The sequence below is a fragment of the Oncorhynchus mykiss genome, chromosome 4 (genome assembly GCF_057628025.1).
Source record: "Oncorhynchus mykiss isolate SJ-2025 chromosome 4, ASM5762802v1, whole genome shotgun sequence".
Lineage (NCBI taxonomy): Eukaryota > Metazoa > Chordata > Actinopteri > Salmoniformes > Salmonidae > Oncorhynchus > Oncorhynchus mykiss.
In genome coordinates, this window is record NC_143025.1 from 87,130,001 (window position 1) to 87,150,455 (window position 20,455).

General features: G+C 46.5%; 1 protein-coding gene across 3 annotated transcripts in view; it reads right to left on the minus strand.

The window, feature by feature from the left end:
- LOC110521099 (uncharacterized) overlaps window positions 1-20,455 on the minus strand; it is a 51,128-nt gene that overhangs the window by 27,813 nt on the left and 2,860 nt on the right. For 2 of the 3 annotated variants that reach the window (XR_016495485.1, XM_036976222.2), the window contains exons 1-4: window positions 6,682-11,643; window positions 6,305-6,416; window positions 5,387-5,448; window positions 3,815-4,503 (exon numbers count right to left, since the gene is read on the minus strand). Coding sequence is in view for 2 of the 3 variants with exons in the window: in XM_036976222.2 (XP_036832117.1) it covers window positions 3,815-4,503; window positions 5,387-5,448; window positions 6,305-6,416; window positions 6,682-10,134 (4,316 nt within the window). In the remaining variant the exon portion in view is untranslated. Of the gene's footprint in view, window positions 1-3,814; window positions 4,504-5,386; window positions 5,449-6,304; window positions 6,417-6,681; window positions 11,644-17,356; window positions 17,524-20,455 lie in introns of those variants that run through there. The other variant, XM_090233223.1, reaches the window with a different exon arrangement.

The window sequence follows — 20,455 nt, forward strand, 5'->3', positions numbered from 1 at the left end:
TGTCTAGTCTCTTTTATGGCACTAGTCTGATAGTGGTAGTGACGTGGTAGATGTCTAGTCTCCTTTATGGCTCTAATCTGATATTGGTAGTGAGATGGTAAATGTCTAGTCTCCTTTATGGCTCTAATCTGATAGTGGTAGTGAGGTGGTAGATGTCTAGTCTCCTTTATGGCTCTAATCTGATAGTGGTAGTGAAGTGGTAGATGTCTAGTCTTCTTTATGGCTCTAATCTGATAGTGGTATTGAGATGGTAGATGTCTAGTCTCCTTTATGGCTCTAATCTGATAGTGGTAGTGGCGTGGTAGATGTCTAGTCTCCTTAATGGCTCTAATCTGATAGTGGTAGTGAGGTGGTAGATGTCTAGTCTCCTTTATGGCTCTAATCTGATAGTGGTAGTGACGTGGTAGATGCCTAGTCTCATTTATGGCTCTAATCTGATAGTGGTAGTGACGTGGTAAATGTCTAGTCTCCTTTATGGCTTTAATCTGATAGTGAAGTGATAGATGTCTAGTCTCCTTTATGGCACTAATCTGATAGTGGTAGTGAAGTAGTAGATGTGTAGTCTCCTCTATGGTTCTAATCTGATAGTGTTAGTGACGTGGTAGATGTCTAGTGTCCTTTATGGCTCTAATCTGATAGTGGTAGTGACGTGGTAGATGTCTAGTGTCCTTTATGGCTCTAGTCTGATAGTGGTAGTGACGTGGTAGATGTCTAGTGTCCTTTATGGCTCTAATCTGATAGTGGTAGTGACGTGGTAAATGGCTAGTCTCCTTTATGGCTCTAATCTGATAGTGGTAGTAGATGCCAAGTCTTCTTTATGGCTCTAATCTGATAGTGGTAGTTGGGTGGTAGATGACAAGTCTCCCTTATGGCTCTAATCTGATAGTGGTAGTGATGTGGTAGATGACAAGTCTCCCATATGGCTCTAATCTGATAGTGGTAGTGAGGTGGTAAATGTCTAGTCTTTCTTATGGGAAAATTGGAAAACTCTAAACAAACAACAACACAAATAGTTATCTATCCAAAACGGAGATGTATGGATAAACCACTTCTCCAATCTTTTTGGCTTTATCACAAAGTACAAACAGCAAAAACATGATCAAATGCAGATTTTAGAATCAACTATTAAAGACTGCCAGAACCCACTGGATTCTCCAATAACATTAAATGCACTACAGGACAAAATACAAACCCTACAACCCAAAAAGGCCTATGGGGTTGATGGTATCCTAAATGAAATGAGTAAATGTACAGAACACAAATTCCAATTGGCTATAATAAAACTATTTTACGTCATCCTCAGCTCTGGCATATTCCCCAATATTTGGAACCAAGAACTGATCACCCAAATCCACAAAAGTAGAGACATATTTGACCCAAATAACAGCAACCTTGGGAAAATCCTCTGCATTATCATTAACAACAGACTCATACATTTCCTCATGAAAACAAAGTACTGAGCAAATGTCAAATTGGCTTTTTACCAAATTACCGTATGACAGACCACGTATTCACCCTGCACACCCTAATTGACAAACCAAAAACAAACCAAAACAAAGGCAAAGTCTTCTCATGCTTTGTTGATTTCAAAAAAGCTTTTGACTCAATTTGGCACGAGGGCCTGCTATACAAATTTATGGAAAGTGGTGTTGGGGGAAAAACGTACAACATTATAAAATCCATGTACACAAACAACAAGAGTGGGGTTAAAATGAGCAAAAAACACACATTTCTCCCACAGGGCCGTGGAGTGAGACAGGGATGCAGCTTAAGCCCCACCCTCTTCAACATGTATATCAACGAATTGGCACAGGCACTAGAAAAGTCTGCAGCACACGGCCTCACTCTACTAGAATCCGAAGTCAAATGTCTACTGTTTGGTGATCTGGTGCTTCTGTCCACAACCAAGAAGGGCCTACATCAGCACCTAGATCTTCTGCACATATTCTGCCAGACCTGAGTCCTGACATTAAATCTCAGTAAGACAAAATCTAATGGTGTTCCAAAAAAGGTCCAGTTCCCAGGACCACGAATACAAATTTCATCCAGTCACTGTTGCACTAGGCCACACTAAAAACTATACATACCTCGACCTAAACATCAGCACCACAGGTAACTTCTACAAAGATGTAAACAATCTGAGAGACAAGACAAGAAGGGCCTTATATGCCATCAAAAGGAACATAAAATTCGACATTCCAGTTAGGATCTGGCAAAAAAATACTTGAATCAGTCATAGAACCCATTACCCTTTATGGTTGTGAGGTCTGGGGTCCGCTCACCAACCAAGAATTCACAAAATGGAACAAACACCAAATTGAGACTCTGCATGCAGAATTCTGCTAAAATATCCTGAGTGTACAACATATAACACCAAATAATGCATGCAGAGCAGAATTAGGTCGATACCCGCTAATTATCAAAATTCAGCAAAGAGACATTAAATTCTACAACCACCTAAAAGGAAGTGATTCCCAAACCTTCCATAACAAAGCCATCAACTATAGAGAGATGAACCTGGAGAAGAGTCCCCTAAGCAAACTGGTCCTGGGGCTCATTTCACAAACACAAACAGGCCCCACAGAACCCCAGGACAGCAACACAATTAGACCCAACCAAATCATGAGAAAACAAAAAGATAATTACTTGACACATTGGAAAGACTTTACAAAAAAACGAGAAAACTAGAATGCTATTTGTCCCTAAACAGAGAGTACACGGGGGCAGAATACCTGACCACTGTGACTGATCCAAAATTAAGGAAATCTTTGACTATGTACAGACTTAGTGAGCATAGCTTTGCTACTGAGAAAGGCCGTCGTAGGCAGACCTGGCTCTCAAGAGAAGACAGGCTATGTGCACACTGCCCACAAAATGAGTGGAAACTGAGCTGCACTTCCTATCCTCCTGCCAAATGTATGACCATAGAGACACATATTTCCCTCACATTACACAAATCCACAAAGAATTTGAAAACACACCCGATTTTTATAAACTCCAAAATCCACTGGGTGAAATACCACACCGTGCCATCACAGCAGCAAGATTTGTGACCTGTTGCCACAGGAAAAGGCAACCTTTGAAGAACAAACACCATTGTAAATACAACCCATATTTATGCTTATTTATTTTACTTTTTGTACTTTAACTATTTGCACATCATTACAACACCGTATATTGAGATATTATGACACGTTATTCTCTTGGAACTTTTGTGAGTGTAATGTTTACTGTAAAAAAAAAAAGTTGTTTATTTCACTTTTGTTTATTATCTATTTCATGTTTCCCCATGCCAATAAAGCCTTTAATTGAAATTAATTGAATTAAATTAAATTAAATTGAATTGAATTTGAATTGAATTAAATTGAAATTTAAATTAATTAAATTACATTTAAATTCAATTGAATTGAATTGAATTGAAATTGAATTGAGAGAGAGAAATAGGTCTAGATGAGTTCCATACACAGTGGGGTTTGAGTGTAATGTTGTGCTATTTTCTCTCTTCCTTTCTCACCACCAGGATGAAACACCATCCAGAGAGGATGTTGGTGTTGAGCAACAGTTAACAGAACACAGAACATCACAGGCTGTGGTGGACTATATTGGCTGGATGGAGAGCTGTGAGTGGGAACAAATATGTTCACAAGGTGTCAGTTTACAGTACAACAGTAGAGAGATGGACGCCACAAAAAGCTATGCCTGATGTGTTACTGGCAACTGTCTCACAGACCACACTAAATTGTCTAGTGTACAGCCACCCACGATGTTTATACCAGATACACATTTTTTTTAATATGTTAGTTGTAACACCTACTTGTTGTCCTGTGTCTGTATCCTGGTCCAGTAGAGAGGTTTCATGGGGCAGGCTGGTTGCACAGCCGGCTTCCTGGGGGGTTTATCTAACATGGTACTGAAGGTCAGACACCCTGGAGGGGGAGGTGGTGGGGGGCCACAGCCTGGTGGAGGGGGTGGAGGTGGAGGGGCGGACCCTGGTGGAGGGGGTGGAAGAGATGGAGGGGGCCCGTCGTGTCCCTGGGTCTGGGTTAGAGCAGGAAGGAAAGGAAGAGGAGGAGGAGGAGGAGGAGGAGGAGGAAGAGGAGGGGGAGGTGGGGCTAGGTTGCCTGATAATAAGCCTTCATGAGGTGCAGGTGGTTCGGATAGTGGGAGTGGAGGAGCAGGAGGTGGAGGGAGATGAACGGGGGAAGAAGAGGGAGAGGTAGCCTGTCCAGACAGATTTAAACTGATAGAAACCAGGTCCAGTCTCTTAGGCAAGTTGAGGGGGGGTTGGGGGAAGGTCATGGGGTCCGTCTGGATGCACACGGTGCGGAAAGCCCGGGATGATAGGTCATCTCCCGTGGATACGGCCACGTCTCGGAGGTCTCCACGGCGGTGGTGGGCACCCAGGGCCAAGTCACTTTGGAGCCTGGCCAAGGTGACCTCCAGATGGGATACACACTCTTCGTTGTCCCCTCTCAGCTGGCACAGCTGCTTCCCATAGTCCTCCTGCATTCATATTTATAGGAGGTTAAGGTTAGGGTTGTTTTAGGGTTGTTTTAGGGTTAGGGTTGTTTTAGGGTTGTTTTGGGGTTAGGGTTGTGTTAGGGTTAGGGTTGTGTTAGGGTTGTGTTACGGTTAGGGTTGTGTTAGGGTTGTGTTTGGGTTAGGGTTAGGGTTGTGTTAGGGTTGTGTTTGGGTTAGGGTTGTCTTTGGGTTCTGTTAGGGTTAGGGTTGTGTTAGGGTTGTGTTTGGGTTAGGGTTGTGTTTGGGTTAGGGTTGTGTTTGGGTTGTGTTTGGGTTAGTGTTGTGTTAGGGTTGTGTTTGGGCTAGGGTTGTGTTTGGGCTAGTGTTGTGTTTGGGTTAGGGTTGTGTTTGGGTTAGGGTTGTGTTTGGGTTAGGGTTGTGTTTGGGTTAGGGTTGTGTTAGGGTTGTGTTTGGGTTAGGGTTGTGTTTGGGTTAGGGTTGTGTTAGGGTTGTGTTTGGGTTAGGGTTGTGTTTGGGTTAGGGTTGTGTTAGGGTTGTGTTTGGGTTAGGGTTGTGTTAGGGTTGTGTTTGGGTTGTAGAATGGGCTGTGATCTCAACCAGTGCTTCTACACCTGCATTGCTTGCTGTTTGGGGTTTTAGGCTGGGTTTCTGTACAGCACTTTGAGATATCAGCTGATGTACGAAGGGCTATATAAATACATTTGATTTGATTTGGTTAGGGTTGTGTTAGGGTTGTGTTAGGATTAGGGTTGTGTTAGGGTTGTGTTAGGGTTAGGGTTGTGTTAGGGTTGTGTTCGGGTTGTGTTATGGTTAGGGTTGTGTTAGGGTTAGGGTTGTGTTACAACAAGAACAGTCTGACCTACAGGTCTGTGGCTAAATTGGTGTAGTACAGTGCTTTACTGACCTGTATCTTCTTCACCTCCTCGTTGCATTCTCTCTTCAGCTGCAGGAGGGCTGCCTGGTGTTCTGGAGGACAGAGAGAGTCCACTCATCAACATAAACAGGAACAAAACTATCACAACTGAACTGTGTTCTACTTCGCATATGGTTACCATTCCTGGTCATTTTCTCTTAATCACACTTAAGTCATTTATAGATGTATCTGTTTGTTGGATAGTCTTGGCATGGGTGTTTTCTTTGTAGGACAAACAGCTGGTGCTTAGGTGTGTTTTTAGGAGTGTGTGCACAAGGAGAGGCCCCTGACAAAGAACACACACACATCCACACACACACACATCTGATGTGTTTTCTGAGGGATTAGAATTGAAGAAATTAATGGAATAGCTCCTGTCACCACCGTACACACAGACCTGTCCCAAAACACTGCCCATGTGACATTACTCATCTAGAGACCAGGAAGCAAGCAGCCTGATGCTGTGGACAGTCACAGGGACAGGGTGGAGTATTTACCTTACAATTAGACCATGGTTTTGTACATGTACCACAGAGATACCACAGAGCAAACATTGACTCTCTGTCTCTCTCTCTCGCTCTCCCCCCTCCCCTCTCTCTCTCTCTCTCTCTCTCTCTCTCTTTGTCTCTCTATTTCTCTGTCTATCCACTGTTCTGTCTACTACATACTGTAACCCACAGTTAGTCACAGCAAGAAGCTGGCCCGGCTGGCTGTATGAGCCACATAGGTCAAGGCCACGGGCTGAATCCTAGTGATATTGAGATCTGTACATAGAAGTAGAATCTCTCTTTGACATCATGATAATATATATAATAATATGTAATCAGAGGTATCTCACACACATATCCACATACCTCAAGCTAGTGTAGCGTTCCAGCCATAGTGAATCCGTGTTTTCTAGTAGATTACCTGCTTCTGTGTATTTCAGTCCAACCTTCTCCTCCTTAGTCGGGGGCCAGATGGCCTGCAGACGGCCTGGGGTGGACCGGTCCTCTCCATCACCTGAGATCGATGTCTCCAACTGGGGGGGGGGGGGGGGGGGGGATAACGGCAACAGCACATATTACAAAGTAATGAAAAATATTACAAAGTAATGCTTTATCAGGTATAGAGCACTTCCTACAGACGTCACTGAGTAATGAAATGACTGCATGGTATTCACTCATATAATCAGTATGTGTTTGTATGCACTGTGCAGTAAGTCTCTTTGGATACAAGTGAGACACAGCAAAACATGATAGAGTGTAGACAAAGAGAGACCTAGACAACAAAACACAGATGCATACTTTTGAGTCAGTGAGGTTTTTATTTTCAGGAGTCTTGGAGGTTCTCTCAAAGATCCAGGCCTTCCTCTTTGCCTCCTGGTCCCCCCTGTCTCCCTCTCTCCTCAGGGGCCTGGGGATGAAGAAGGCCTTGAAGGCATCGAACGCCACCTCCGCACTGGTGGGAGGAGGCTTCTGAGGTTCTAAAGGTTCTGAGAGTTCTAGAGTCTGTGAAGGTTCTGAAGATTCCGGAGGCTCTATCACAGACAGAACTTCAGTCTTCTCTTTCTCTGTGTCCTGGTCTGTCTTTTTCTCCTCTCCTGTTTTCTGCCGTTTACCTCCCTCTTCCTGTTCTGTCTTCTCCTTCTCCTCCATCCCATCCTCAGGTTCAACTCTGACTCCTTTGGTCTCGTCTGAGGGCTCTGACTCCCTCCTGTCCTCTCCTGAAGACTCCCTCCTCTCCTCTTCTGTAGACTCCTTCCTCTCCTCTCCTATAGACTCCCTCCTCTCCTCTTCTGTAGACTCCTTCCTCTCCTTTCCTGTAACCACCCTCCTGTCCTCTCCTGTAGACTCCTTCCTCTCCTTTCCTGTAATCTCCCTCCTGTCCTCTCCTGTAAACTCCTCTGTCTTACTGTTGACATCCTTCTCCAGGTTCAGGAACTGGGAGAGCTGGTCCAAGAAGCTCCCCTGCCTCTTGCGAACTGTCTTCAGCTTTCTCCTCACAAGCTTGTCCACACTCAGGCCTGCTGGGGCTGGTGTTTTGATCTTACCCACTATGTCCTGATCCGGCCCTGTCGCCCTTTTCTTTGGGATCCTCAGACCACTGAACAAGGCAGGGAATTGGAGGGGCTTGTCCACTGGGGAACCGGGGGAGAAGGTGGTTCTGGTGGAGGTAGTGCCAGAGGGAGGGCCACTGGTTGGACCTGTGGTTAAGGCAAGGAGACCATCTTGGGGACTGGCTGGTGCTGGGGTTGGGGCTCCATCCTGGGTACTGGCTGCTGCTGGGGTTGGGGCTCCATCCTGGGTACTGGCTGGTGCTGGGGTTGGGGCTCCATCCTGGGTACTGGCTGCTGCTGGGGTTGGGGCTCCATCCTGGGTACTGGCTGGTGCTGGGGTTGGGGCTCCATCATGGGGACTGGCTGGTGCTGGGGTTGGGGCTCCATCCTGGGGACTGGCTGGTGCTGGGGTTGGGGCTCCATCCTGGGGACTGGCTGGTGCTGGGGTTGGGGCTCCTTCCTGGGTACTGGCTGGTGCTGGGGTTGGGACTCCATCCTGGGTACTGGCTGGTGCTGGGATTGGGGCTCCATCCTGGGTACTGGCTGGTGCTGGGTTTGGGACTCCATCCTGGCGACTGGCTGGTGCTGGGTTTGGGACTCCATCCTGGCGACTGGCTGGTGCTGGGGTTGGGGCTCCATCCTGGGTACTGGCTGGTGCTGGGGTTGGGGCTCCATCCTGGGTACTGGCTGGTGCTGGGGTTGGGGCTCCATCCTGGGTACTGGCTGGTGCTGGGGTTGGGGCTCCATCCTGGGGACTGGCTGGTGCTGGAGTTGGCGCTCCATCCTGGGTACTGGCTGGTGCTGGGGTTGGGGATCCATCCTGGGGACTGGCTGGTGCTTGGGTTGGGGCTCCATCCTGGGGACTGGCTGGTGCTGGGGTTGGGGCTCCATCCTGGGGACTGGCTGGTGCTGGGGTTGGGACTCCATCCTGGGGACTGGCTGGTGCTGGGGTTGGGGCTCCATCCTGGGGACTGGCTGGTGCTGGGGTTGGGGCTCCTTCCTGGGTACTGGCTGGTGCTGGGGTTGGGACTCCATCCTGGGTACTGGCTGGTGCTGGGATTGGGGCTCCATCCTGGGTACTGGCTGGTGCTGGGTTTGGGACTCCATCCTGGCGACTGGCTGGTGCTGGGTTTGGAACTCCATCCTGGGTACTGGCTGGTGCTGGGGTTGGGGCTCCATCCTGGGGACTGGCTGGTGCTGGGGTTGGGGCTCCTTCCTGGGTACTGGCTGGTGCTGGGGTTGGGGCTCCATCCTGGGTACTGGCTGGTGCTGGGGTTGGGGCTCCATCCTGGGTACTGGCTGGTGCTGGGGTTGGGGCTCCATTCTGGGGACTGGCTGGTGCTGGAGTTGGCGCTCCATCCTGGGTACTGGCTGGTGCTGGGGTTGGGGCTCCATCCTGGGGACTGGCTGGTGCTTGGGTTGGGGCTCCATCCTGGGGACTGGCTGGTGCTGGGGTTGGGGCTCCATCCTGGGGACTGGCTGGTGCTGGGGTTGGGGCTCCATCCTGGGGACTGGCTGGTGCTGGGGTTGGGACTCCATCCTGGGGTCTGGCTGGTGCTGGGGTTGGGGCTCCATCCTGGGGACTGGCTGGTGCTGGGGTTGGGGCTCCATCCTGGGGACTGGCTGGTGCTGGGGTTGGGGCTCCATCCTGGGGACTGGCTGGTGCTGGGGTTGGGGCTCCATCCTGGGGACTGGCTGGTGCTGTGGTTGGGGCTCCATCCTGGGGACTGGCTGGTGTTGGGGTTGGGGCTCCATCCTGGGTACTACAGGGCTGAGAGGACTGGGCTGTAGAATGGGCTGTGATCTCAGACACAGGAGCAGATGCGTGAGGAAGTTCCTCAACCAGTGCATTAACAGTCTCCCCAGCCTGTAATAGGCTCTCAGTTTCAGCCTCTCCAGCTTCTAACAGTCTCTCGGTTTCAGCCTCTCCAGCCTCTAACAGGCTCTCAGTTTCAGAGGCTGTATGCTGCCGGTCATCAGATATAGGCTCAGTCCTGGTCATGGTTATCACCAGTTTTCTGGTGTTTGAAGGTAGTGGTGTACTAGTAGCAGGTTCCCCAGCCATTACTGCAGAGGGGTTAGCAAGGTCTCTGTCTACAACATCAGCAGCAGGTAAGTCTTTGCTGTCAGCAGGTGAGTCTTGGCTGTGGTTATCATATGTAAATATTTCCTGATAACTTCTGGCTCTTGGATTGGTTTCACTGTCTGTTAACCAGGCCAGCCTGTTGTAGTTGTCTGTCGACGCCTCTGTGTGCTTCATCTCCTTGACTTTGTCTTTATCATGATTGTTTGCGACCCTATCTTGATGACGGTTATTTGTTGACACACAATGACTATACTGGTCTGTTGATTCCAACTTGTCTGTGCTGGGACAGTCAGTTGTCATGTCCTGATTGGCTCTGTCTGTGGTATTCTGTGTGTCTATAGGCTCCTCCATACTGCAGTCCTCTGATGACACACTGTTCCTATGTTTGTCTATCATCACTCTCTGTTCAACAGGGTCAGTTGACCCACCATATCCTTGTAAGTGGAACAGCCTTTCTGAAATGCAGTCATCTGATTGGTCTGTTGACTCACCATATGTACCCAAATGAGACTCTGAAATGATGTCTTCTGGTTGGACAAGACAGTTGCTGTTTGCATTATCTTCCTTTTCTGAGTCCATGTTCCTCATGTACTTTTTTCCTTCATGTACTTTCATTTGTCTCCAATCCAGGTAATGCTGTGTTAGTCCAAAACAACATGGCCATTCAGTGTTGATGGGAAATAATACATCTATACACCTGAAGAAACACACCCTGCCTCTGCTCCAAAGGACAATAACTTGACAAATAAGAAAAGGGCATCTCAAATTAAAACCTCTTTTTGTAGCCGCTGTAACAGTTGATGGAAGTTTGAGTATTTATAATCTTTGATAGATCCTCCAAACGTTGAAGGGTTTTAATGGGGATACCACATGCCAGAGCTCTAAAATATTTTGTGGGGAAGAAACATTCGCATGGAAAAAGTAACCAGAAAAAGCATTTCGTCAAGCAGTGAGTCATGCAGTGAGTTTGTTACCAGTACTTTTTACAACACATTCTAAAAGTACTGGAAAAAAAGGCAATGCTTCAAAAAGAGTTGAGCTCTATTATTCACCAGTCTTATATTCTACTTCTCTATTCAGATCCCCCTGTCGTCTGTTCAGATCCCCCTGTCTTCTGTTCAGATCCCTCTTCTGTTCAGATCCCTCTGTCTTCTGTTCAGATCCCTCTGTCTTCTGTTCAGATCCCCCTGTCTTCTGTTCAGGTCTTCTGTTCAGATCCCCCTGTCTTCCGTTCAGATCCCCCTGTCTTCTGTTCAGGTCTTCTGTTCAGATCCCTCTGTCTTCTGTTCAGATCCCTCTGTCTTCTGTTCAGTTCTTCTGTTCAGATCCCTCTGTCTTCTGTTCAGTTCTTCTGTTCAGATCCCCCTGTCTTCTGTTCAGATCCCCCTGTCTTCTGTTCAGATCCCTCTGTCTTCTGTTCAGTTCTTCTGTTCAGATCCCCCTGTCTTCTGTTCAGATCCCCCTGTCTTCTGTTCAGGTCTTCTGTTCAGATCCCTCTGTCTTCTGTTCAGATCCCTCTGTCTTCTGTTCAGTTCTTCTGTTCAGATCCCCCTGTCTTCTGTTCAGTTCTTCTGTTCAGATCCCCCTGTCTTCTGTTCAGATCCCTCTGTCTTCTGTTCAGTTCTTCTGTTCAGATCCCTCTGTCTTCTGTTCAGTTCTTCTGTTCAGATCCCTCTGTCTTCTGTTCAGTTCTTCTGTTCAGATCCCCCTGTCTTCTGTTCAGATCCCCCTGTCTTCTGTCGTTATCTTACATCCTCTAGAAACATAATAAGTAAAAGCAGGTCATCTTTTGGTCTGGTCCTCTTCTCCTCCAACTATCCAGCCTCTCCTTCCCTGTTCACCAAAGACAATCTGCTTCTGCCTTAGACTGCAGCAGACCTCTTCTCCTCCAACTATCCAGCCTCTCCTTCCCTGTTCACCAAAGACAATCTGCTTCTGCCTTAGACTGCAGCAGACCTCTTCCCCCTCCAACTATCCAGCTTCTTCTTCTCTCCTTACTGAAGACACTCAGGCTCAGCAGTAGCACGACGGTATCAGACTGTGACTGACCACGCCCTGAGAGTTCCGTTTTGGAGTTATACTCTGGTATCCACCCAGACCACAGCACAGCACACCACACCCAGACTGACTGACTGTAGGGTAAATGGGAGACAGTAGACTTCTTCAAGCGCTGAGCTCTATAGTGGCAGCCTATAGTGACGTGGTTGTGGATGTCTCTGTCTCCACTCAGCATTTCTGACCCCACCTACACTTCTTCCTATTTAAACAAATATAAAGTTGGTCTTGTTTTCTCATGTCAATTCTTGTTGATTTGTTTCTTTTTGATCCCCATTAGCTTTCGTAGAAGCATCAGCTACTCATCCTGGGATCCACAAAGTAACAAAACACTGATACAATGATAGACAAGGACAGTCACACTAAACACTGATACACTGATAGACAAGGACAGTCACACAAAACACTGATACACTGATAGACAAGGACAGTCACACTAAACACTGATACACTAATAGACAAGGACAGTCACACTAAACACTGATACACTGATAGACAAGGACAGTCACACTAAACACTGATACACTGATAGACAAGGACAGTCACACAAAACACTGATACATTGATAGACAAGGACAGTCACACTAAACACTGATACACTAATAGACAAGGACAGTCACACAAAACACTGATACACTGATAGACAAGGACAGTCACACTAAACACTGATACACTGATAGACAAGGACAGTCACACAAAACACTGATACACTCATAGACAAGGACAGTCACACTAAACACTGATACACTAATAGACAAGGACAGTCACACAAAACACTGATACACTGATAGACAAGGACAGTCACACAAAACACTGATATACTGATAGACAAGGACAGTCGCACAAAACACTGATACACTGATAGACAAGGACAGTCACACAAAACACTGATACACTGATAGACAAGGACAGTCACACAAAACACTGATACACTGATAGACAAGGACAGTCACACTAAACACTGATACACTGATAGACAAGGACAGTCACACAAAACACGGATACACTGATAGACAAGGACAGTCACACACATTTAACATACCAACGATGCAACAATACAGGTCAATATAATAATGGTAAAGGTGAATTGGAAAGAGTAAAGGGGAAAAATAAACATTTACTGTATTATAAGCAATACATTACAAAGTACAAATGATGACAGGCCATTGTGTTTCACATGGCCAGTGTGTTTGCATGGCTATCTACAGATCAGTCCCCACCCTTGTATGTGTTTAATTTGCCGGCGATCGCTGCATGCTGCAGAGTGAAACCATCGATATAACCTGTGTTGAGATTTACTGTACTCTATATGATACGGAGGGAATTTAATCACAAAGCCTGATCTTAGTAGACCTATGGCCTACGACTTCAGTTTAAATGCACTTCCCTATGGCGTTGCCATGTAATGGATACCAGGGTGGGCTATTGGGATTCTCAAGCGTGGACCTGTTTACGTAAGTTAAATGAAACTAGATCATCCTGTAGCAAATAGCATTAGGATACAATTAGAGAGAATGAAATGCAAATTATCCAGCTCACTGGTTCAAATCCAATGCCATGGGATAATGTATAGTGTAGGTAAAAACACTATATCATATTTATCATGAATTCAGGAATCTTCAGATAATGCGATTTTTATATTTGCTTAAGAAATCCCTTAAGGAAATCTATCAGAATCTCTACATTTTGAAGTACCTGTACAGTGCATTCTGAAAGTTTTCAGACCCCTTGACATTTTCAACATTTTGTTCCGTTACAGCCTTTTTCTAAAATGGATTAAATAAAAAAAAGATCCTCAGGAATCTACACACCCCAAAATGACATCACAATACCCCATAATGACATCACAATACCCCATAATGACATCACAATACCCCATAATGACATCACAATACCCCATAATGACGTCACAATACTCCATAATGACAAAGTTGTTTTAATAAATGTTTGCAAATGTATTTAAAAAAAATACAGAAATAACTTTATTTTGTATTCAGACCCTTTGCTATGAGACTGGACATTGAGCTCAGGTGAATCCTGTTTCCTTTGTTCATCCATGACACATTTCTACAACTTGACTGGAGTCCACCTGTGGTAAATTCAATTGATTGGACATAATTTGGAAAGGCACACACCTGTCTATATAAGGTTCCACAGTTGACCGTGCATGTCAGAGCAAAAACCAAGCCGTGAAGTCGAAGGAATTGTCAGTAGAGCTACGAGACAGGATTGTGTTGAGGCACAGATCTGGGAAAGGGTACCAATCATTTCTGCACCATTGAAGGTCCCCAAGAACATAGTTGCCTCCATCATTATTAAATGGAAGAAGTTTGGAGCCATCAAGACTCTCCCTCGAGCTCCAATGGTCACTCAAGCTCCAGAGTTCGTCTGTGGAGATGGGAGAAACTTCCAGGACAACACCAATCAGGCCTTTATGGTAGAGTGGCCAGATTGAAGCCACTCCTCAGTAAAAGGCACATGACAGCCCGCTTGGAGCTGACAGCCCGCATGACAGCCCGCTAAAGACTCTCAGACCATGAGAAACAAGATTCTCTGGTCTGATGAAACCAAGATTGAACTCTTTGGCCTGAATGCCAAGCGTCACGTCTGGAGGAAGCCTGGCACCATCCTTACGGTGAAGCATGGTGGTGGCAGCATCATGCTGTGGGGATGTTTTTTCAGCGTCAGGGACTGGGAGACTAGTCAGGATCGATGCAAAGATGAACAGAGTAAAGTACAGAGAGATCCTTGATGAAAACCTGCTCCAGAGCACTCAGGACCTCAGACTGGAGGGAAGTTCACCTTCCAACTGGACAACGACCCTAAACACACAGCCAAGACAACGCAGGAGTGGCTTCGGGACAAGTCTCTGAATGTCCCTGAGTGGTCCAGCCAGAGCCTGGACTTGAACCCAATCAAACATCTCTGGAGAGACCTGAATAGCTGTGCAGCAATGCCCCCCATCCAACCTGACAGAGCTTGAGAGGATCTGCAGAGAAGAATGGGAGAAACTCCTTAAATACATATGTGTCAAGCTTGTAGCGTCATACTGAAGAAGACTTGAGGCTGTAATCGCTGCCAAAGGTGCTTCAATAAAGTACTGAGTAAAGGGTCTGGATACTTATGTAAATGTGATATTTCCGGGGTTTTTTGTTTTATAAATGTGCAAAAAAACAGTTTTTACTTTGTCATTATGGGGTGTCGTGTGTAGATTGATGAGGGGGGGAAACAATTTAATTCATTTTAGAATAAGGGTGTGATGTAACAAAATGTGGAAAACGTCAAGGGGTCTGAATACTTTCTGAATGCAATGTATATCATAACTTGGGAAAAGAAAGGGGGATACCTAGTCAGTTGTACAACTGAATGCATTCAACTGAAATGTGTCTTCTGCATTTAACCCAACCCCTCAATCAGAGAGGTGCAGAGGGCTGCCTTAATCAACATCCACGTCATCGGCGCCCGGGGAACACTGGGTTAACTGTCTTGCTCAGGGGAACAGTGGGTTAACTGTCTTGCTCAGGGGAACAGTGGGTTAACTGTCTTCTTCAGGGGAACAGTGGGTTAACTGTCTTGCTCAGGGGAACAGTGGGTTAACTGTCTTGTTCAGGGGAACAGTGGGTTAACTGCCTTGCTCAGGGGAACAGTGGGTTAACTGTCTTGTTCAGGGGAACAGTGGGTTAACTGTCTTGTTCAGGGGAACAGTGGGGTAACTGCCTTGTTCAGGGGAACAGTGGGTTAACTGTCTTGTTCAGGGGAACAGTGGGTTAACTGTCTTGTTCAGGGGAACAGTGGGTTAACTGCCTTGTTCAGGGGAACAGTGGGTTAACTGCCTTGTTCAGGGGAACACTGGGTTAACTGCCTTGTTCAGGGGAACACTGGGTTAACTGCCTTGTTCAGGGGACCAGTGGGTTAACTGCCTTGTTCAGGGGAACACTGGGTTAACTGCCTTGTTCAGGGGAACACTGGGTTAACTGCCTTGTTCAGGGGACCAGTGGGTTAACTGCCTTGTTCAGGGGAACAGTGGGTTAACTGCCTTGTTCAGGGGAACAGTGGGTTAACTGCCTTGTTCAGGGGAACAGTGGGTTAACTGCCTTGTTCAGGGGAACAGTGGGTTAACTGCCTTGTTCAGGGGAACAGTGGGTTAACTACCTTGTCCAGGGGAACAGTGGGTTAACTGCCTTGTTCAGGGGAACAGTGGGTTAACTGTCTTGTTCAGGGGAACAGTGGGTTAACTGGCTTGTTCAGGGGAACAGTGGGTTAACTGCCTTGTTCAGGGGAACAGTGGGTTAACTGCCTTGTTCAGGGGAACAGTGGGTTAACTGCCTTGTTTCAGGGGAACAGTGGGTTAACTGTCTTGTTCAGGTCGAACAGTGGGTTAACTGCCTTGTTCAGGGGAACACTGGGTTAACTGCCTTGTTCAGGGGAACAGTGGGTTAACTACCTTGTCCAGGGGAACAGTGGGTTAACTGCCTTGTTCAGGGGAACAGTGGGTTAACTGCCTTGTTCAGGGGAACAGTGGGTTAACTGCCTTGTTCAGGGGAACAGTGGGTTAACTGCCTTGTTCAGGGGAACAGTGGGTTAACTGCCTTGTTCAGGGGAACAGTGGGTTAACTGCCTTGTTCAGGGGAACAGTGGGTTAACTACCTTGTCCAGGGGAACAGTGGGTTAACTGCCTTGTTCAGGGGAACAGTGGGTTTAACTGCCTTGATCAGGGGAACAGTGGGTTAACTGCCTTGTTCAGGGGAACAGTGGGTTAACTGCCTTGTTCAGGGGAACAGTGGGTTAACTGTCTTGTTCAGGGGAACATTGGGTTAACTGGCTTGTTCAGGGGAACAGTGGGTTAACTGCCCGATGAACAGTGCCCGGTGAACTGCCTTGCTCAGGGGCAGAACAACAGATGTTTACCTTGTCAGCTCACGGATTTGATCTAGCAACCTTTCGGTTACTGGCCCAACGCTCTAACCACTAGCTTGGAGATGATTGCTATGCAAGCTTGGCACACAGTGAAGTGGACTTCAGTCAGTGGACAGGTGCATTTCTGAGGATTTAAAGGGCTTTCAATTAGCTATTAAGGGGTTAAGTTGGAGAAGGAGGTTTATGGTTCACCCGTGTCAGTATGTTATTGTGTGAAGAGTAGATGCAGAGGTTCCTACAAGGTGCTGTAGACCACCAAGGCCCCTTTAAAAACATGTAATAACCCCTTGATCAAATCAAACCATACACTTTTACAAACCATGTATTAGGACAGTGTTATCAAAGCTGATAATGGTGTTAAAGTAGAAAACATTGTGCTCTACGAATGACCACCGATCCAGAGAATAGTTAACACAGACGTGGCCAATGAGAGGTTAACAGGATTTTAGGTGTGACAGGTGCAGAGCAGGCCAACAAACAAGCTGCTTAAACAGCCAGGCCAGGTGTCTGGAAGAGGATAGCAGGCAGACAGCGAGTGGGCAGCAGAAATCCACACACACACACACACACACACACACACACACACAGACACACACAGACACGCACAGTGCATTCAGAACCCATAGGGCATTTGTTAGAGGTTAAATTCACACACGGCATCTATACATCCCTTTGGTTAAATAATAGCTGAAAACATTTTTTCAACAACAAACACAGTACCGTGCTTCACACAGAGCCTAGCAGCTTTCCATTCCTAGGTCTCTTTTACACCAAATAAATCATTATAATAAAAATAATAAAGCATTATACCTGGATGCTTTAAGTAAAATGTGTCTGACATTTCTAAGACGTCAGAATAACTCACTCGCTGTGGGGAGAAAGACAAGTTGCAGGTGAAGTCATCTTCCAAGGGTGTGATCCTGAGGAAGTCGACGTGTTCGGGGCGAGAGGGGCGGGATAGGGACCGGCAGTATGACAGAGAATCCTCCACCTCTCTCTGCCAGATCTCTTCCTGTCTCCTCAGGGCCTCGTCTGGGGAGACAAACAGGACAGGTGCATTAAATTAAACCGTTGGGAGCATTCAATAACGTGAGGGTTTCTTCCGTGACTTTACTTTTTGTACCTTACAGCTACACGTGACTGGATGTATGAATACCACTTGTAACTTACACACAAGACATCACAGAGAGTTCAACATAAGCAAGAAGACATAACCACGGACACAGGATTGTGGAGGTCAACTCAGTTTCAATTCAGTGAATACCAGAAAGTGAATAGAAATTCAATGAATGACTGGAGAAATCCTCACGTAAACTCTTGATCTGGGTAGGTAGAAATGGGTATCTGTGTGATGTACTTAAAGTCCAGTTTCAACTTCTATTCAAGTAAAGTGTCTTTAGTGATGACATCACCAGTTACAGTAAAACTACACAGTACAGCTTGCCTAGTGATGACATCACCAGTTACAGTAAAACTACACAGTACTGCTGGCCTAGTGATGACATCACCAGTTACAGTAAAACTACACAGTACAGCTTGCCTAGTGATGACATCACCAGTTACAGTAAGACTACACAGTACAGCTGGCCTAGTGATGACATCACCAGTTACAGTAAAACTACACAGTACAGCTGGCCTAGTGATGACATCACCAGTTACAGTAAAACTACACAGTACAGCTTGCCTAGTGATGACATCACCAGTTACAGTAAAACTACACAGTACAGCTTGCCTAGTGATGACATCACCAGTTACAGTAAAACTACACAGTACAGCTTCAATAGGAGGTTTCCCTAAATTTTCCCCAAGTATTGTCTTGTGTGTAATGACCAGGGCATTGCCAGTGTATGGTTCTGTATCAGGTTGAGCTGTGGCACCACCTTCAGAAATAGAAGAGGAATTGCAGCCAATGTAATATCAGACACAATCAGCTGGTTTACATGAACTCAGTGATCCAGCCAATAAAACAGCTGGGCTACACGAACTCAGTGCTCCAGCCAATAAAACAGCTGGGCTACATGAACTCAGTGCTCCAGCCAATAAAACAACTGGGCTACATGAACTCAGTGATCCAGCCAATAAAACAGCTAGGCTACATGAACTCAGTGATCCAGCCAATAAAACAGCTAGGCTACATGAACTCAGTGCTCCAGCCAATAAAACAGCTGGGCTACATGAACTCAGTGCTCCAGCCAATAAAACAACTGGGCTACATGAACTCAGTGCTCCAGCCAATAAAACAGCTGGGCTACATAGACCCTTTTCCAGTACACGACACACTGACGTCACGAACAGATGCGCACGAAGCCATCGCCATCTGCTCCCATTCAACATAGCCTAGATTTACTTTAGTGGGTTCTCAAATGCTTACAATTAGGTTTTGATTCTTGCTTGAGCAGTTGCTAAGATTATATTTGCTTGTGATCTTTGCAAAAATAACATGTTTTTTTGCAGAAGTTGTTAGCTAGAATGCTAAACGCTCATTTATATAGGCTGCAGCAAAAGCTTGCCAAAAAGCCATTTTACTGGTTGAAGTTGAAGTGTTTTTTTAAGTATAATGCAGTTGATTTGCAATGATGACACACACATACCAAGAAGGACATTCATATGAGCCTTCAAATCCAAATGTAATCCTAAAGTAGTGTGACAGAAACTCATAAGCAACGTGTAAATATTCCCATTGACAATTCCCCTGTTTTTCTTTCACACACACAGTAGTCCTTAATCCCGGGACTTTGGGTCGACTACAGGTCAATGCACATCCAACCATGGCCGCTAACTAAGAATGCTTCTGGTGCACTAAACATGGGTAGAGAGGATGTATGGTAGTCAGGGAATGACAGACAGACAGGAAATTATCTGTGTGTGTGTGGGGGGGTCTCTAGCGGTCACCTGACTATAGAGAAAGCAGAGTGGTTGAGACAGACAGACAGACAGACAGACAGACAGACAGACAGACAGACAGACAGACAGACAGACAGACAGACAGTTTTAGATCACTAAACCATGTATAAACCTGACCGTCAGAACCAAACTAGAACATCACAGGGCTCTGTCTGCATGTCCACTTATTCACCCCACTTCTCTGTCTGCATGTCCATGTATTCACCCCACCCCACTCCTCTGTCTGCATGTCCACCTATTCACCCCACTCCTCTGTCTGCATGTCCACATATTCACTCCACTCCTCTGTCTGCATGTCCACGTATTCACCCCACTCCTCTGTCTGCATGTCCACGTATTCACCCCACTCCTCTGTCTGCATGTCCACATATTCACTCCACTCCTCTGTCTGCATGTCCATGTATTCACCCCACTCCTCTGTCTGCATGTCCACGTATTCACCCCACTCCTCTGTCTGCATGTCCACGTATTCACCCCACTCCTCTGTCTGCATGTCCACGTATTCACCCCACTCCTCTGTCTGCATGTCCACGTATTCACCCCACTCCTCTGTCTGCATGTCCACGTATTCACCCCACTCCTCTGTCTGCATGTCCATGTATTCACCCCACTCCTCTGTCTGCATGTCCACATATTCACTCCACTCCTCTGTCTGCATGTCCACCTATTCACCCCACTCCTCTGTCTGCATGTCCATGTATTCACCCCACTCCTCTGTCTGCATGTCCATGTATTCACCCCACTCCTCTGTCTGCATGTCCATGTATTCACCCCACTCCTCTGTCTGCATGTCCACGTATTCACCCCACTCCTCTGTCTGCATGTCCATGTATTCACCCCACTCCTCTGTCTGCATGTCCACCTATTCACCCCACTCCTCTGTCTGCATGTCCACGTATTCACCCCACTGGACAGAAACAACTTCTACTGTTGTGTGTGTTTATGGGTCAGTTAACCTGTGCATCTCAGGAGACATGCTCAGCTGTGTAACACAATGTGTCTTAATCCATTCTACACAGTATGTTTCCCCTCCTCCTGTAAACTCCTTTCTCTTGTTATC